An 18,304-nucleotide genomic window follows, 5' to 3' on the forward strand; every position below is an offset into this window, starting at 1 on the left:
CTTGACACTACTAGAAAACAGACTTTTGATCCTAATTTTTAGTCCCGTTTAAAATTGAGCCCGGGACTAATAGAGATTTAGTTCCGGTTGGAACCATCGACCAAGACTAGAATCTCCTGTCCAACGGATAGTGCAGCAGACTTTTGCAGTAGGGACCTTTAGTCCCGGTTGATAACTCCAACTGTGACTAAAAACCACCCTTTAGTCCCGGTTGCTACCAAACCGGACTAAAGGTCCTCTAACTTTTAGTCCATATGTCACATGTGGTGTGCAGTTGAGTTGGTAAGAAAGATACGCGCGAGACAAGAGGTCTTGGGTTCGAATCTCACACACACAAGAGAGATGTCTGCAGGTTTTAAATTGTCTTGGGTTCGAATCTCACACACACAAGAGAGGTCTACAGGTTTTAAATTATTTTAAGTTTCCAAGATAAGCTTTAATCCCTTGGGAAAACCGGGACTAAAGGGTTTTTTTCAACCGGGATTACAACCCATCTATCTACTCCACCATCATCAATGAGTTGAGTTAGGGTATGTTTAGTTTGAGCCGTGACTAATTAGCCAAATAATCTTGTCCATATAGACATCCAAAATCAGATGACTAGCAGGACTGCAGGAGCGTTGTGTGGCCCAAGCAGCTCTCTGGCTAGGAGTCAACTAAATATGCCTTCGGCTAGGAATCAACTAAATATGCCTTCTAGTGTGGTAGTACGGGTGGAGTGTAAATATACAGGGAAGCGAGATAACGACGACATGGGCTCGCCTAGATGGTGACGTGCAGAAATTTAGATATAGATTTGTGTTTATTTAAGTGTGGTGTGTGGATGTGGGTGTGTGTGGGCCTTGTTTGGATGTAGTCGGATTCACATCAATCCACATGTGTTGAGGTGGATTGGAGTGAAACTTGAACTAAATTCCACCCCAATCCACACCAATACATATGGATTGAAGTGAATACGACAACATCCAAACAAGGCCTAAGTGTGTGTGTGTGTGTTTATTTAAGTGTGGTGTAGATAGACCTAAAGAAATACAAGCGACCGCACTAGGCACATAAACCACTGATTCATATGCACGGCAGCTCCATGTGTGATATGGCGGACAGCCGGTAGCCCTGCACGTATATATACTACTGTACACGGTTCTCCGTCCGTGTACAAACACTGAGAACGAAGCCCAATACTCAATGGAGAGAGTACATGCGTGGTCATGTGCCTAAGTTAAACTAGCCATGCTTCTTCATAAATCGGCAGCTTGAGACGCATATACACACTGTCTGCCGATCGATCGAATCACTCGTCCATGTACACGATTCTCAAGCCTCCGATTGTAACCTGTCCCGTTACCGGAACCAGCGTGACGGTGACACTGTCGTCTCCTTCGGCTCCGAGGTCTTCCAGCAGCTCATTTAGCGCCACCGTCATCCTGGTCCGTAGCGCCGTTCCCTCCTTGCCGGGATGCTTCAGGGTAACGAAGGACCCGGCCATCTCCCTCCCTCCCGACGGGACCCTGTGGTAGTCCCTCGCGTTCACGTACACGTCGAACCTGACGAAGTCCCCGGCGTCCGCCTCGATGCCCTCGACCACCAGCACCTCCTCCGCCGCCGCCTGCTTCTCCTGCGCTCTCGGACGACGCCGCCGCCGCACCTCCGCTGTCACTGCCGCGTCGAGGGCCACCGGGAAGCGAACGGACTCCTCCAGACGACCACCACCCTTGGCCTTGGGGTTGACGCCGGCCGTGGTCGGCGGCCGCGCGTGGAGCCACGGAAGGCCGACGCCGCCGTACGTGTAGCGGAGTTTCTCGGTGCGGAGCACGTCGCGGACGGTGATGCGCACGAGGCGGGCCTCCTCGTCGTAGAGGAGGAAGGACGAGTCGAGCCAGTCAGGGTCAGTGAAGTCCTCGTGGGTCCGGTTGCCGGTGGCGATGCGGCGCCAGCACTCCCAGAGGCGGTCGATGTTGCCGTGGTGCGGGTAGAAGAGCGGGTCGCGGCCGGCGGAGTAGTAGACGCCCATGTTCTCGGCGTTGGGGCGCGAGTTGTCGCCGGTCCAGGTGTGCATCGAGTTGTGTGGCGCCAACTCCACCGTGCCCGCACCTGGCTTCGCTGCGTCGCCGGCGCGGTAGGGCTGCCCCATGAAGAGGGAGGGCAACGCTGCGCCGCTAATCATCTGAATGAAAAAGTTTTTATATATTTACCACATATAAGTAATAAGCCTCTAAATTAGTGAAACTTTATTTAAAGCAAATAAGCCGGAGACTGAGATTTTCCAGAGACGGGAAGAGATAACACAAAGACGTACGGCAGATGGATCGAGCACCTGTTTATACATGACCCGAAGGTTGTGCAGGATCTGCTGCTCGTCGGTCAAGTTCTTCTCCAGTCTATAAGAGAAGTCCAGGTCAGCCACCTTGGGCGGCGCGTGGCTCGGCTCCCGTATCGGGTCGTACAGCGGCGACGCCTCATCGGTGAACACCTCAGGGATACCCATGCCCTCGGGGACGTCCCAGCTCCAGATGGGCAGCGCGAACGCGGGGTCCCCCAGCAGCTTGGCCGCGATGCGCTCGAAGAAGTAGAGGTAGGCGCGGTGGAAGGGGAAGAAGAGCCACGAGAAGTGGATCTGTATGCCCAGCTCCGGGTACCCCAACTGCCGGTGCGCGCCGGTGCAGTAGGCGCAGTGGATGTTGGCCTGCTGGTAGAAGCTGCGAGGGTCCGACTGCGGCAGCGCCTTCATCAGCGCCACGGCGCGCGCGTACTTGGCCATGTACTCGGCGCCGACCACATGCACCGGCCTGCGCGTCCGGAGCGGCTCAGCCGGGTCCGGGAACGTGAAGTTGATGGGACCCGACGCGGACGACGTCGACGGCGGCGGCGGGCAGCACTGGAAGGGCGGGAGCGCGTGTGGTGGGAGCACGCCCTTGACGCACAGCTGGTCGGTGATAATGGGTCGTCGTGCTCCAGTATTTCCACCGCCGCTGGTCCTATTGGCGTCCTTGCCGTGCGACGATGGAGCCTTGGAGGCGTCAGTGGTGCAGGGGAGGAGGTATGCGTCGAGGCCGCTGGCGGCGAGGATGCTTCTTGACAGCGAGTGTGCGCATGGGTCCATGACGAGAGGGAGCAAGGTGATAGCAGCGGCGGCGAAGGCGCACAAAAGAATGATGCGGAGTGTGAGCAGACCACCATTTCTACTACTACTGCCCGCCATGGCGTTTGTGTTCTCGTTGCTACGACAGGCGCAGCTTGCACCGGCGTGAAGAACTACTCGTAGCTAACCAACTTATTACCAAGTACTAGTAACCAAGTATACATATATATAGGGAGGCCTGGGGCTGGGCGGGAGCCACGGAGGTAAAAGAAAGCGAAACGTATTTAAAAAGTTTTTATTTTAAATCTCAGGAGCCTGCGCATATTGACATTCGGCTGTGGCTGAACTGCTGCGCCACAGTTCCTCAGCTCACTGCCGCAGCAGCCGGGTAGTTCAGCCGAACGCGTCGCCATCCTGAGGTGGAAACAATGAGATGGAAATAATGTAAAAGAGTTTTATCGCTATAAAACTTTTTTTATTTTTATAAAACTTTTATTATCTTTTTTCTTTATTAATACATAATGTCGAGTAAACTCTGATGAACACTATTAAGACTGGCCTAATGTCGAGTTGTGGACCTAGGGGCTGCTATATGCAACACTAGCCGTCGAATAAGGCATTGTTTAGTTCCCAAAAAATGTTAAGATTTTCCATCACATAGAATCTTGCGGCATATATATGGAGCATTAAATATAGATAAAAAATAAGTAATTGTATAATTTACTTATAATTTATGAGACAAATATTTTGAACCTAATTAGTCCATGGTTGGACAATAATTACCAAATACAAACGAAAGTGCTACATTAACCAAAAAATCATAGATTTTAGTAAACAAGGCCTTATAGCCATCCTCCCATATTAATAACATTTGTATCTTTGAATTAGAAATTCATAGATTAAAGTAATAATATTAATTATACACTATAAATATTAATATATATATTTGTTTAAAATTGATAAAATATTTAATTTATTAGAAGTGAGAATAGTTAAATATACTATAGGACATTAAATTATTTCTATAACTAAACAAAGTCCAATATTTTAATATGTGATGTATCACATGTTCGTGTACGTGTAGAGGTGCGGATAAATGAGTATTGTGGGCTTCTATGTTTTATTATATAATTCTTAATAATAAAGCAGAAAAATCTGTTTTATGCATAAATTATTTCTATAGTTAAGTAAAACCAAATAGTTTGGTATATGATGTAACCGCATAAACATTCATTTATTATTTTATTTATACACAAATGCGCATGCATGTAGCTGTCCGGCCTAGTAATGGCCAAAGAAAAATCATAAATGCATACAACGCATATGAACGTGATGGCGGCACTATGCTACGGCGATTGCTCAGCCGTGATGATTGGCCTAAAATTTAGGCACACAACATTCTATGGGTTTTCAAAGCTGCATCATACAGGCTTTGTTTAGTTCAACCTAGAACCTAAAACTTTTTAAGATTTTCTATTACATTAAATTTTGTGAGAAAAATATTAAATATAGATAAAAAAATAAGTAATTACACAGTTTATCTGTAATTTACGAAGCGAATTTTTTAAGTCTAGTTAGTCTATGGACTATGGTTGAATAATAATTGTTAAATAAAAACAAAAATGCTACGAGATCTAAAAAATTTTCACCTCCTCTAAACAAGGTCATAATATCTTATTTATACTACGTGAAATCTGTAGTACAAGATGTTTCCTGTCCAAATCTAAGGCTTTATACCTAAAATTTAAAAACCTTTTAAGATTTTCCATCACATTGAATTTTGTGGAATACGTATAAAGCGTTAAATATAGATAAAAAAATAAATAATTATATAATTTTTTTATAATTTGTGAGACAAATCTTTTAAACCTAATTATTCTATAATTAAACCATAATTATTAAATACAAACGAAAGTGCTACGTTACACGAATATTTTTCACCTAGCAACTAAACAACGCCTAATAAACCTTAGATTGCTGTAGTGGCAAGCTACAACCTGCTCTTAAACGTCGCTGGTGACAGTGACACGAATGCGAGGAACAAGTACTGCATGATGTGGGGGCCGCGTACGGCGTACCTGCGCGGCGGAGGACTCGTTGCAACCGAACGGGAGATCACCGACGAGGAGCGGCCGCGGCGCTCCACGTACGGGCCACGGCACGGCAGTGCTCGAGCGCAATGGGGAGCGTGGTGTCGTGGCCGTGAACGACCATGGCGGTGGAGTCCCCGACGAGGCAGACGTCGATGCCCGCGGAGTCGACGACGTGGACCGCCGAGGGGTAGTCGTAGGCGGTGACGACGACGGTGATAGGCTCGCCGCGCGGTGATGCTTCCCGCGGAGGGTGGTCACACCATCACGCGTCGCGCGCGCCGCCGAGGACTCCTGCAGGCGTGTGGCCCCCCTAGACGGTGGACTCCGGCACGTTGCTCAGCAGCCGTGCCGCCGCCGCGCCACCTACCGTGCGAGGAGGGAGAGGGACCGCCGCATCGTGTCTTGTTGCGAAGCGGCAGCGCGCGCATGTGGGAGGGACGGCCGCTTCGACCACCAACGCATCCTCGGCGCACTTCCGCTCGCTTTGTCTGGACTGTGGAGTGGTCGAGCCGTCAAGGGCTGATTTGGTGTGACCGTGTGGGGAGTTGCCGAGTGGGAATTGGGAAAGTCCAGATGGGCCGTTGTGTGTGTTTTGGGCTGAGTTGTGGGCTGCTTTACGTCTGGAGTCGAATAAGAGCTAGAAAATGGCAGAAAATAATAATTTGAGACCTTAGTATCCTATACATGTATATCTCCTATATACGTCTAAAAAGAACAAAAACAAAAACAACAGACTTTTTTTTAAGGTCGGTCTCCTACGTATAAAAAAACAAAAAAAAAGTATGGAACTATCACTAATGCCGTCAAATTGTTGATATCAGGTCCATCGTCCTTGTCCACGCCCCTCTATTGTACTGCTGCAGGCCATGCTGTGAGGTCACATTTGTTTCTCTTATGGCTAATTTCTCATCATGAATAAAATGAACTGAATGATGCATGTTGCGTTGCTCGTGAGCTTCTTACGCATGCGTAGTACTCTTCGGGAAATTGATGTATCAACTGCGTGTAAAATATCAAAAGCTGATGTATTTTTTTTTATAATTTTGTCATAATCTCGATGTCGAAGCCTATTATTCATACCTGCAATAAAGCCTGTCATTTGATCAAATATGTTCAGTTCAAACTCTCCAAATATGTTGGAGAGGAGAGAGATATAAAAAACGATTTCTATACAAATTACTCTCCGAATGATAATTTAGAGAGTAAGTTTTTTTTCTTAAGAAAACTCTTGAGGATGCTATTAGAATTTCAGTATGGAGTACTCTATATATTTCAGGCAGTCATTTCTTCTGCATGCGCACGTTGCAAAGCGTTTATTATTTTGGCTTAAGCATCTCGCCCCCCAACTAATTAAAAAGGCACGCGCCTTCCAAGCGAAAGAGAATTGAAAAAGGGCCACACTTTTTCTATATAAAAAGGCGGTTCTTTATAAACGACCACTGCACGCCGAGGCCGATCAGACTAAGACAAGTTATAAGCCGCGCACACCACAAACCACTACCAAGTTATGAGCACCGGTTTTTTTGTTTCAATCATCCGCTCGATCGATCGATTCATAGGTCGTCATGGACAAAAAATCCTGCCAGACAGAGACAGTGCCTCGTGCGTACGGCGTTCTTCGGTGCCTAACCCTCCCTGTACACCCCATGATCCGTTTGCTTCGAACGCGATCGAGTGAACGCGCACGGACCCTTTTGCTGGAGAGCAACAACATCAGAGCGATATCGAGCTGGGTGGCCAAACAGACTGACCGATCGACCGCCGTCGATCTCCCTCTCCTGTGCGCCGGCGGCGACCAGTCAAGCCGGAAAGGAACGGCACACACTGCACGCTGCCCGTGCCGTGCCGCTGCGTACGTGCACGTCCCAATAATTGTGGTGACTGGTGATGCTGCCTGCTTGCTGGCCGGGTGCAGCAGGTGGTGGAGTGGTAGGTGCTTTGTTCGTGGGGGTGTTTAGCCGCTCAAAAGGTGTGGGAGAGCTTTGGCACAGCGCGTACTATGGGCTTGTTTGGCACAGCTCAACTTCACTACTAAAGTTGTTTTTTTAGAAAATAGCTTAATGAGTGACTTTCTAGATGAAGCTGAGCTGTTTTGGAAAAAGTGTTTGGCAAAATAGCTTCACCAACTACTTCATACATAGTTGAGAGAGAGAAATGAGGGAGAAGCTGCAATAAGCTACTTTTTTTCAGCTTTATCCAACTTATGTATTTGTGAGAGGAGGAGAAAAACAGCTTCACCCATGAAGTTGTTTTGGAAATAAGTGTTTGGCAAAAAAAACAGCTCAGGAAGCTGTTGTGAGCTGTAGCCGTATATAATAACGCGATATGTTCATGTGCCAGTTCAGCAAAGGAGATCGCCGTATCTTGCTGTGGGTATCATATAATCATATATATATGTGCAACGTGACAGGGTTTCCATGTACTATTTGATGCAGTAGGAACAATATATATGTCTGCAAATAATGGTAGCTACTGTATGTATAATAGTATTATTTGTAAAGCCCCAAAGCAAAGTGCCATATGTGGATAGTTAAGATTACTAGTAGTATAATCCAAGGAGAATTATAGTATAGTAGCATGCATGCAAGTGGTGCGGAGACTGGAATGGAACCTTTATTACCTGAGTCTGACGTAAAAGGTGCAGCGGAAGCGCATGTGTTTGCCGTATACCGCTACTCAATTCTCATCATAAACTGCAGGGCAGATATCACTGTCGGCAACGCAATCTGATCCGCGCGCTAGCCATTTTCTTCATGCCAAGATTCCTTTGGTCCACCAGCTGGCCTGGCCTGGTCTAATCAGCACAACAGCCGGTCTACTGTACAATGCTATGCCTGATGGTATAGGAGTACCTGTAGTCCAGTACTAGACGCTGTCCTTGTCTCTGTAATGCCAATGCAAATGCAACGTGTTTCACAGAACGCAAGAGACGTCTTGGTCGAATGCCTCTGTAATGCTTATCTGCATCCTTCTGTTTGTTCTCAACTACGTACCTGTTCGTGGAAACGAACCGCACCAATGGACAGAAAACGTCTCCCCCTTAATTAATTGCAACTTGCGCCGGAGGGCCTGACGATTACTGATCGAGAGGCTGATGGTTTCACTCCACTGCCGCACAACGCCTCCGATCCGCCTAGCTCCAAGATTCGTAAAAATGATGATGAACACAAGACTGGGTTCACACAGATTCGTAAAAATGATGAACACAAGATTCGTAACCACTGGACGCTTTGTTCTGAACCTTCTCCGCCCGTTGAGCTTGCATTTTAATATTTGGTAGAGTTTTACTAAAAAAAACTTAGCACTGCTATATCTGATGGTATAGTACCTGTATTTTTTCTGGTCAGAGTACCTGTTTTTTATCGGCCGAAGAGAGTACCTGTTTTTTTATCGGATGTCTCTTACCTGTGTTTTGTTAGATGTCTCTGAAGAGAGTACCTGTTTTTTATCGGATGTCTCCGAAGAGAGTACCTGTTTTTTATAAGAGTACCTGTACATTGATAAAATTAGGTTATAATAAAAGCTCCAGGGGGATCATCTTAAATTCTTTAATCTACCGCTGGAGTGAAGGAGACTGGAGACTGCCTGAGTCTGACGTAAAAAAGGTGTGTCGAGAGCGCATGTGTTTTCCGTAGTACTCGTCTACTCGATGCTCAGCATAAACTGCGGCGCAGAGATATGCCTGTCGGAATTCCAATCTGATCCGCGGCTAGCCATTTTCTTCACGCCAAGATTCCTAATTTGCCTCCAGTTTGCTCGGCCGGCCTGCTGGTCTAATTAACTAATCAGCACTACTGATGGTCTGCACGCTGTTCCTCAATTTTGTTGGGATTAACCAACGCCTTAGTATTGTGGATATCGTGATTATCGTCTCTAGTAGGCCGGAGTACATGCTAATGCATGCAACGTCTTTCACAGAGAACGTCTCCTCCATTTGCAACCTGCGGACGACGCCTCCGTCTTGCTGACCAGGAGCTCCAAGATTCATGTGTTTAGAAGAGAGCGCTTGAGGTCGATTAATAAAGTTACGCCATGTTTAGATCCATTAGCTGCTATTTTGCTAGCTAGGGTATTTAGCTAATAATTAGCTAATTATAAACTATAGGCTAGACCTGTTTAAATTCAAAGCCTCTACACAGAACAGGAAGTTCAGATTGTGGGTGTGGTGGGGGGTCGGGGCTCTAAAAAGATTATTTTATACTCCCTCCATAATTATAAAAAAAATCATTCATCAGGACAGCCACACGATCTTCAGCTCCTTGTTTTTATAATAATATTTATAAAAAAGTGGTACTTCCTCTATACTCATAAAGGAAGTCGTTTAAGACAACGACATGGTTTTCAAAGCCTAACTTTGATACATTTTTTTTATAAAAATATTTATTAAAAAGTCATATATGTATATACTTTTATGAATGTATTTTTTAAGACAAATCTATTCATATAGTTTTCACATTTTCAAATTCAATAATATTCATGATTTATATTTCTAATGTTTAACCCAAACCTGTCCAAAACGACTTTCTTTTATGGGTATTGAGGGAGTATATGTATATTTTTATAAAGATATTTTTCAAGACAAATGTATTCATGTGATTTTTATATTTTCAAACTCAACAACTTAAAAATTATTCATGATTTATACTCCCAATGCTCGACTCAACTTTGTCCAAAATGATTTTTTTATAGGTAAGGAGAGAGTATCTATTATATTAATGGAATACTATCTGCTTACGCACGGTTGCTAAAAAGGGGTCGAAAGATTGAAGCATCAATTCTGGTGTCATCTTTTGATGATCGGAAGAGGTAATTGAAAAAAAAAATGACGAACAAGAGATACTGATGCTGATTTCTATGTTGGTTTGCTCTGTTACGGAGTCCTGTTGCTCTGCCAGGGCAGACTGCTACTAGTGACAGTACGTACTCCTGGTTGCTGTTATCGACTGGGAGAGAGAAAAACCAAAAGTCGAGCATGTATTATGCATTGCCAGTTCTCTGGAGCAAAGCTCATGTGCAAAGGAGAAGGAAACAGGCCGGATCGCGGCTCTATACACAGCAAAACCAAGAAGCGATGGGACAGCCCCATCCCATAGGGCGGTCGATCAGTAGGTAGGTCACCAAATCTTGGCGTCGATGACGTCGGCTCCAGCGTCGATGCTGGCATCGTCGCCCGCGATCTGGTCGAGAACGAGCACGATCCCCATGGCGAACGCCGCGTCGAAGCCGGGGCTGACCCGCAGGACGAACACGTCGCGGCCCATGACAACGCGCGCGCCCTCGTCCACCTTCCGCCTGATCTCCGCCACCACCTTGGCCTTCTCGCCCTCGGCCCTGGGCGCCGCCACCACGCGGCAGCACCGGCGCGGGAAGGACCCGTCCACGCGGAGCAGCTCGGGGGCGGCGGCCCCGGCGGCCCGCGGCGGCGGGAGGAGCTCGATGACGGCGCCGGCCGCGGCGCCGCCGAGGATGGACGGGCGGCGGGCCGAGAAGAGCGCCTTCTGGCCGTCGGCGCGCGCGCCGAGGAAGCCCTCCCATCGCTGGTGCAGGGACGGGCGCCGCCGCCGCACGGTGAGGAGCGGCTCCCCCGACGGGCCCAGCAGCGCGAGCTCGCCCGCCGACGCGGCGCCCCCGCCGTGGCCCCGCCCGTAGGTGTCGGCGCGGAAGGCGAGCCCGCCCGTGCGGGCGTCGTAGGCCGCGAAGCCGTCGCCGGGGGAGAAGTGCGAGGTCTTGCGCACCGTCAGGACGCGTTCCTCGGGGTCGCAGTACTCCGCGCCCACGATCGGCATCCCACTCTGCTCTGGCTGCTGCTGCTGCTGCCCGGTGGCCACGCACCTGAGCCTGAGCTTGACGCCGGGCGCGCTTGCTTGCTTGCTTCAGGGGTTGCTGCTGTGTGCTCTCTGCGTGGCGAAGCAGAGGCGCGGTGCTCGGAGATTTTAAGTAGGGGCGAAGCGAGGGATGGCGCGGTCGGTGGAGATTTCAAGGCTGAGCGAGAGATGAGGCATTGTTTAGTTTTGAAAAGTGAAAAGTTTTCGGTCCTGTAGCACTTTCGTTTGTTTGTGATTATTCAATCATAGACTGACTAGGATCAAAAGATTTGTCTCGTGATTTACAGCTAAACTGTGTAATTAGTTTTTATTTTTGTCTATATTTAATATTTCATGCATGTGCTACAAGATTCGATATGACAGGAAATTTTAAAAACTTTTTGGTTTTTAGCGTTAACTAAACAAGGCCTGAACATGTTGATGTCGCAACGCCTGCCCTTTTCGGACGCCTGGACTCGGTCCACAGGCAAGGCTGAACTAACAACTGGCATGACTCTGTAACACTTTTATTTGTATTGGCTCAAAAGATTTCGTCTTATAAATTATATAAGCAAATTATGTAATTAGTTATTTTAATCTATATTTAATGTCTTATGCATGTATCGCAAGATTTAATGTAACAAGAAATCTAAATTTTTTTCAAGATTAAAAAACTAAACAAGGCCTCAGATACAATCATACAATGCAGATTTAACTCTAGTTATTATAGTTACTCTACGTAGCAAAGAATTGAATCCGATTAATTGTGGTTAGTGGATTAAGCCTACTCTACGTATCATCAAAGGATTGGGAACCGGGAATCATCATGATTTCCATCGTGTGTGTGTGTGTACGGTTGACCCAGACTCACAGTTGTCACTGCACGTATGAGGTTGGGCGCATGCTAGATTTAGGCCTTGTTTAGATACACCCAAAAACCCAAAACTTTACAAGATTCTCCGTCACATCAAATCTTATGGCACATGCATAAAGTATTAAATATAGATAAAAAGAATAACTAATTGCACAGTTTATTTGTAAATCACGAGATGAATCTTTTAAGCCTAGTTACTTCATAATTAGACAATGTTTGTCAAATAAAAACGAAAATGATACAGTGTCAAAATCCCAAAACTTTTTGCATCTAAACAAGGCCTTAAGGTTGGTATATATACTCCCTCGGCACTAAAGCAAATTGCTCGATTGTACAGTACTTATTAACATGGCTTATCAGTTATCAGTCATGTATAATGTTTTTTTCTCAATAAATAAATCAGCGAACAATGCTTTTCATAACAGGGCCAGTGTTGTTCTCGCTTCCCTAGAATTCAAAAGCCTTTGATTTTAACCATAACTCAAAAAAATATAAAATTTAATATCTATAGTACATAGTATAATTAGATAGATTGCTGAATCTATTTCATAATAAATTTCAAAGTTAGATTGCTGAATCTAATTGGTACGTCCTGTTTTCTTGCTCTTTTGTTCTTCTTCTTTATATTATTAATCATCCATTATCTTCTATATATTAAGAATAATTTTATTAGGTTGGGAAATTTACTTAGAGCAAATTACGTAAAAATTTGTACTATAAGTTATGTATATATATTAAAGACATCAAACAACAAAAAAAATATGTATATCAGTTACATTATTCATAAATTTATTATATTGAGTTTAAATATTCTCAAAAATAAGGTTATTTAAAAAATATGTTGACAAATTGCTATAACAACTTTCTCTTCTGACAATTATGCACAAGAATTGAACTGCAAGGGTCATGTAGAAAATTGTCATGTTAATTTATCTATAAAATCATGTAAAACATATCTACATTAAAAAAACTAAAATAAAGGGTTGTGGTGACCAGTTTTATCCCATAAAAATATTATACATAGAAGTTATGAGTACATAGCTGTGTAACTTTTTAAAAATAAAAAACTGGAAAGCAGTTTTGTAAAAGAAAAAAAACGGCATGGAAGTTATACGACCATTTACTAATTTTTAATTTGTAAACGAAATTCCTTGATTAGTGGAGCCGGTATGATCGAGCTGGTCCAAGCGCGTGGCGCGAACACAGTGGGCTCATCGACTCGAGCGAAGATGCAGCTGCGGGCTGTTGGCAGTGTGAACAATGAACACTCAAGAGACGTATTATACGACGTGTGGGACACTGAGAGTGGGACTGCGGGGTGGACCGGCCGACGGCCAACAGTTGGTTCAGTTTACTCCCCTCAGGTCTTGTTTGGATGTTGTCGTATTTACTTCAATCCATGTGTGTTGGTGTGGATTGGAGTGGAATTTAGTTCAAGTTCCACTCCAATCCACCTCAACACATGTGGATTGATGTGAATACGACTACGTTCAAACAAGGCCTCAAGTGTGTCCGCGTTCTGCGGATGGTGCCGTTCACGCGCGCGCGTGCTTCAATTCGTCGTCGTCGTCAGGTCAGGGACAGAAGCGTCGGTCGGTGGCCGTCCGATTCTCTTCTTTCCAAGGGTGGGTCGCAGCAAGTCGCCCAGCGACGGGAACGTGTGTCGTCGGGTGGATTTGGGTGGACGGTCAGGCTGTTGTCCGCCTCGCGGAAACGAGTGGATCTCAGCAAACACCCCCGGGCTCACGTTTTTGGACTTTTGGCTCGCCGTGCCGCGGTGCTGGCACCTAACGATCGGAGTGACAGGCCCCTAGCGTGGAAAACAATTGTCCTTTCTCTTATTCTTCTTGCAAATCTCAAATTAATTGATCTTGTAAATCAGCATTATTAACATAGCAGCAAGTTGAGCGGAGGTCAGTAGTCTAGAAAGAGAGGCATTAATTTGTTCCTTGATCGTGCTTCACAATGTGCTATTTTCCCCATGTTTCAAACCTCTTTTTTTCGTTTGAGCCTCGACGCCACATGCAGGATGGAATTGAAGCATCGGAAAATCAAGCATCCAGGAAAGTCCATGCATTGATGCCTGACTTTGGAGAAAAAACATGGTCTCACTTGTACGTGACTTGAGAAGATGAGACTTGTTACTAGACGAGTAAATTAATTGCTTCGGGCATGTTGTTTTGATGCAATGCTTGCCATTCCAGCTCTTTATAAAAACGGAGCACCGGTGTTGACTCAAACATCTGAGCATCGGCACGCTGTGGCTAGTCTAAGGTAAGGTAAAGGTAAACCCAAAAGTTAGGGAGGGCAATGCTTAAACTACTGGCAATGGCAATGGTATGGTATGGTAACTCAACCAGCACCACAAATAAATGAATCACAGCTCTGGAAAAATCGTTGCGTGCGCATCTTGCCAAGTCACCAACCTCTGTAGTACGTCCACTGTTCTGGTGACGTGTTAAACACTTTCCACGTCGCTGACTCAGCAGCCGGCGCACGTCAAACACGTCGGCGTCAGGGAGGATTATATGATTGGAAAGAAGAAGCTTCTTCATTCCCAGCGCCGCGGACCTGCACTGCATGCAGCCCTAGAAATATCCTGTTCCCGTGGCATGGGCGATAATCTAGTGAAGCGGCAGCATGGACACAGGACACTTAGGCCTTATTTAGATCCAAAAACTTTTTAGATTTTAACACTGTAGCACTTTCGTTTTTATTTGACAAACATTGTCTAATCATAGAGTAACTAGGTTTAAAAGATTCGTATCGTGATTTACAGGTAAACTATGCAATTAGTTATTTTTTTTATCTATATTTAATGTTCATGCAATTGCCGCAAGATTCGATGTGACGAGAAATCTTGTAAAGTTTTGAGTTTTTGGGTGCATCTAAACAAAAGCTTTCCATTTGCTGGTTGAGCAGGCGGAGCAGCTGACATCTTGACTTCTCGAGTCTCCCTCCGTGACAAAAAGTACTAATTTGTTATGAGAAAAAAATACTGTTAACTAACTGATACATACATTCAGTTAATAACCTCAAAGGCATGGTGCGTGCAGTGCTTCGTCCGTTCGTCGTCACGAAGAAAAAGTTGCCGCTTCGGTGGCCAGATGGCAGCGAGCCACCACTCACCGTACCATCGGTGGAAGGTGGAAACGTGTGGGCGGCGGTAGGGGTGGCTCGAGAGGTCGCCTCGACCGTGGATGTGTATGCGTCAAACAAACGCCGGGTTTGACGTTTTGGTTCACTGTACCGTGGCGCTGGCACCGACCCTGGTGAAACGTCTTTTGTTACATACACGGGGAAAGATCGATGTTAACCTCGCATATATGCCAAAGACTTGCTTGTCGCTGTGCCCTTACTTGTGCAAGCAACAGTGTCCCGCTTATCGACTTGGAAGTGGTGCTTCTGTTACCAGCTAGCTATAAGCTTATCCGATCAAGAGATTAATTACCCGATCAAGAGTAATACTAATAGCAGGGGTTAACGAGAAAACAAGAACCATGGTCCGTGGCGAGCTAAAATTAGCCAGGGTTCGGTTCGGCTCACCTAACCTGTGCTCCCCGTCTCGGCGACACCAGCATCACGCTAGGGACCCCAACTCGCGCATGCCTGAATCAGGTTGCCGGCCGGTTCACGTCAGTAGTCAGACGCGTTCACGGTCGTGACTCGTGACTTGCAGTTTCGGAAATATCCCGGCGCGATGGTTGCCACCGCGTCCACGGAGTTTCTCTCTTTCAGGCAGGTCCGATTCGGGGTGACGCGACGCGAGAGGCGGCGTCCGAACGCGAGTGCTCTGCTCTCCCCCGCTCGGCTGCGCGCGCCACGTTTGCTGCGAGGGAGTCAGGAGTGGAGAGGACAGTAGGACACGACACGAAGGCAGGTGCGCTGCTGATCGTGGGCAAATCCATCGCCCGCCCTCGTGCTCCGGAATTCACGGAGGCCGGCGGGGCGGGGACGCCGGGGAGCCGAGCTGGTACGGCAGATACGGCCCGCGGCGGAGGGTGACGCGACGCGAGCGGCGGCGTCCGAACGCGAGTGCTCTCCCCCGCTCGGCTGCGCGCGCCACGGCGGGGCAGAGAAAACGGGTCGGCCGGGCTAAGGACCTACGGGGACGACGAACCCACTGAGGCTTTGTTTAGATAAAAAAGTTTTTGTTTTTTTTGATACTATAGTATTTTTTTAATTTTATTTGATAAATATTATAGGGTAACTAAATCTAAAAAATTCGTCTTGCGATTTTAAAGCAAATTGTATAATTAGTTTTTTATTTTCATCTATATTTATTGCTTTATGCATGTGCCGTAAGATTCGATGTCACGAGAAATCTTGAATTTTTTTTATTTTTAAGGTGAACTAAACAAGACCGCGGTTCGATTTGGTTAAAAACAGTTTTTCAGCTAAGTAAATAGGGTCTTAGCTTGGGGCCTTGTTTAGTTCCAAAAGAATTTTGCAAAAAAATTTAGATTCTCCGTCACGTCGAATCTTGCAACATATGCATGAGACATTAAATATAGATAAAAACAATAACTAATTATACAGTTTGCCTGTAATTTACGAGACAAATCTTTTAAACCTAATTAGTTTAGAATTAAATAATATTTATCAAATACAAACGCAAGTGCTACCATGCTTATTTTGCTAAAAAATTTGGAATTAAACAAGGCCTGGATGTGCTGGCCGAGTAATAGCACAAGCGCAGCAGCTGGTAAAAAGTGAAGATTATGATGGATCAACAACAGTTGATCATCAACTACGATAAATGTAAATCAAAATCTTTTTTACAGATTCTTTTCAGGGAAACCCACTGGCTCCACCAATAGGCAAGGCTGCAGCGGTGTGATGTTCAACGAGACCAACTGATCCTTGCAGGGCAGTATCTAGAGACATCAGCCTTGCATTTTTTTTGCTTCCAATAGATGGTTGTCAAATAGGTCTATTGGTCTTCTTTAGTAAAAAAAACTTTACTTTGTTCTTTTTTTATGGATCGCTGTAAGATGTTTCTTTTACAGCTCGTGTGCTGGCTTACGGGCCGAACCTTGTAATAATTGACCTGATTCTACCTATTGGTAGATTAAGCCGGGTATGAACTATCTTTTATGTGAAAAAACTACTACTACATACAGTACCACTGCTAGATGACTCGACGCAGTTGTTGGAACTGTTGAGATCGTGCAGCTGACTGCTGACGGAAAGCGCCTTGTGACTTGTGAGCCTACGTACAAAGTAAGGCCTTCGAAGAACAAAGAAAAGGCATATAGGAAGAACAAAGGAAAAAAAGCATATAGGAAGAACAAAGTTAATATATGTACTTTGGGATAAAAGAAATCCTATGAAATTAAATTAGTATCGAATGTACGAAACTATAGGAATTTTGGAGAGAAACTAGCGTGAGGTACTGAGGTTGAACTTAATTGGAAACTTTCCTTATGTCTCTCTCTCTTAGAATTCCTGAGTTGCATCCAAACACCGCAATAGAAACTTTTCTGTATTTTATTTAAATTCTTGTAGGATTGCATGCAACTAACCTTGTGGTTTTCCTATTCATGTGTTTGGAGTCTATGTTCCAACGAGGGCCCTAAGGAATGCTCGTACATCATAAATCAATTACATTTTTGCTCTTGCCCCAACCAACAAATGAAAAGTGGAAGAATTCTGGGGGACTGAAATCCTACTATAGGTAAATTGCTACGAACCCCTTGAAACAAATTTGGTTCCTACAAATCATATGTAACTCCTATGAAAGTACTTGTTTCATATGAATTTTAGAGAGATAGTGAACCTCATTGAAATTTACTTTGCACTCTCATTGATTTCATGTGTTTTAGGCCCCCTCCTTTGCATTTGGGGATTTTTGGAGGAAGCATGGAGGATTTCATTTCATATAGAGTGAGCAGTGTTCATGCTTTTAGAATGGAGAATTGAACCATAGGAAAACTAAAGGAAAAGTACCTACCTATTCTATCAATTTCATAGAGATCGTAGGGAAAGAAAACATCTAGTCGGACCTCTTTTTTTTTCCTTTCCTTTGTGTAGGATCGAGACAAATGTGCCTCATTGCTAAGGATGAAGAGCTCTTAGCAGGCTACAAGTAACATTTGAGAAGATTAATACAGTATGACTAGTTAATCCATAACTAACTTTTCGACTCCTTTCCTATGCTCTATCTAAAAGGTTTTGCACATGCATTCCAATGTGTTTCTCGATCTTCTATTCCTCACATGCATTCCTAAAAAATCCTACGTTTTCTCAATTCCTATGTGTAATCATCTCTATGTTTCAAAGGGGCCCTCATTCTTACTTTTCTATGTACATGATTAAAGATGTTACGACATTCTATCCCTACATTTGTATTTTCTATTCCTATGTTCTTTACGACATTCTATCCCTACATTTTTATTTTTCTATTCCTGAGTTTTTAGAATCTTGGGTTCCAGAGAGTTCCCATAGGTTAAAA

At 45.1% G+C, this 18,304-nt stretch overlaps 2 protein-coding genes across 2 annotated transcripts; both read right to left on the reverse strand.

The window, feature by feature from the left end:
• On the reverse strand, positions 1,046-3,273 carry LOC8079268 (polyphenol oxidase I, chloroplastic). The gene is made up of 2 exons (XM_021455641.1): positions 2,315-3,273; positions 1,046-2,164 (listed from the first exon to the last, which is right to left on the reverse strand). Exons 1-2 carry the CDS (start codon positions 3,197-3,199, stop codon positions 1,292-1,294), a joined length of 1,758 nt encoding a protein of 585 aa, XP_021311316.1. The 5' UTR covers positions 3,200-3,273; the 3' UTR covers positions 1,046-1,291.
• LOC8079270 (protein LURP-one-related 5) lies at positions 9,996-11,165 on the reverse strand. The gene has a single exon (XM_002458525.2). The coding sequence runs from the start codon at positions 10,956-10,958 to the stop codon at positions 10,287-10,289; it is 672 nt and encodes a 223-aa protein (XP_002458570.1). The 5' UTR covers positions 10,959-11,165; the 3' UTR covers positions 9,996-10,286.

This window comes from Sorghum bicolor, chromosome 3 (assembly GCF_000003195.3).
Source record: "Sorghum bicolor cultivar BTx623 chromosome 3, Sorghum_bicolor_NCBIv3, whole genome shotgun sequence".
NCBI classification, from domain to species: domain Eukaryota; kingdom Viridiplantae; phylum Streptophyta; class Magnoliopsida; order Poales; family Poaceae; genus Sorghum; species Sorghum bicolor.

Excerpts from the sequence above, each read along its gene's own strand:
- LOC8079270 (XM_002458525.2), bottom strand. The coding sequence starts at position 10,958 with ATGCCGATCGTGGGCGCGGAGTACTGCGACCCCGAGGAACGCGTCCTG.
- LOC8079268 (XM_021455641.1), bottom strand. The coding sequence starts at position 3,199 with ATGGCGGGCAGTAGTAGTAGAAATGGTGGTCTGCTCACACTCCGCATC. Across the intron at positions 2,165-2,314 it reads TTCGGGTCATGTATAAACAG|ATGATTAGCGGCGCAGCGTT; the intron begins GTGCTCGATCCA and ends TTTTTCATTCAG.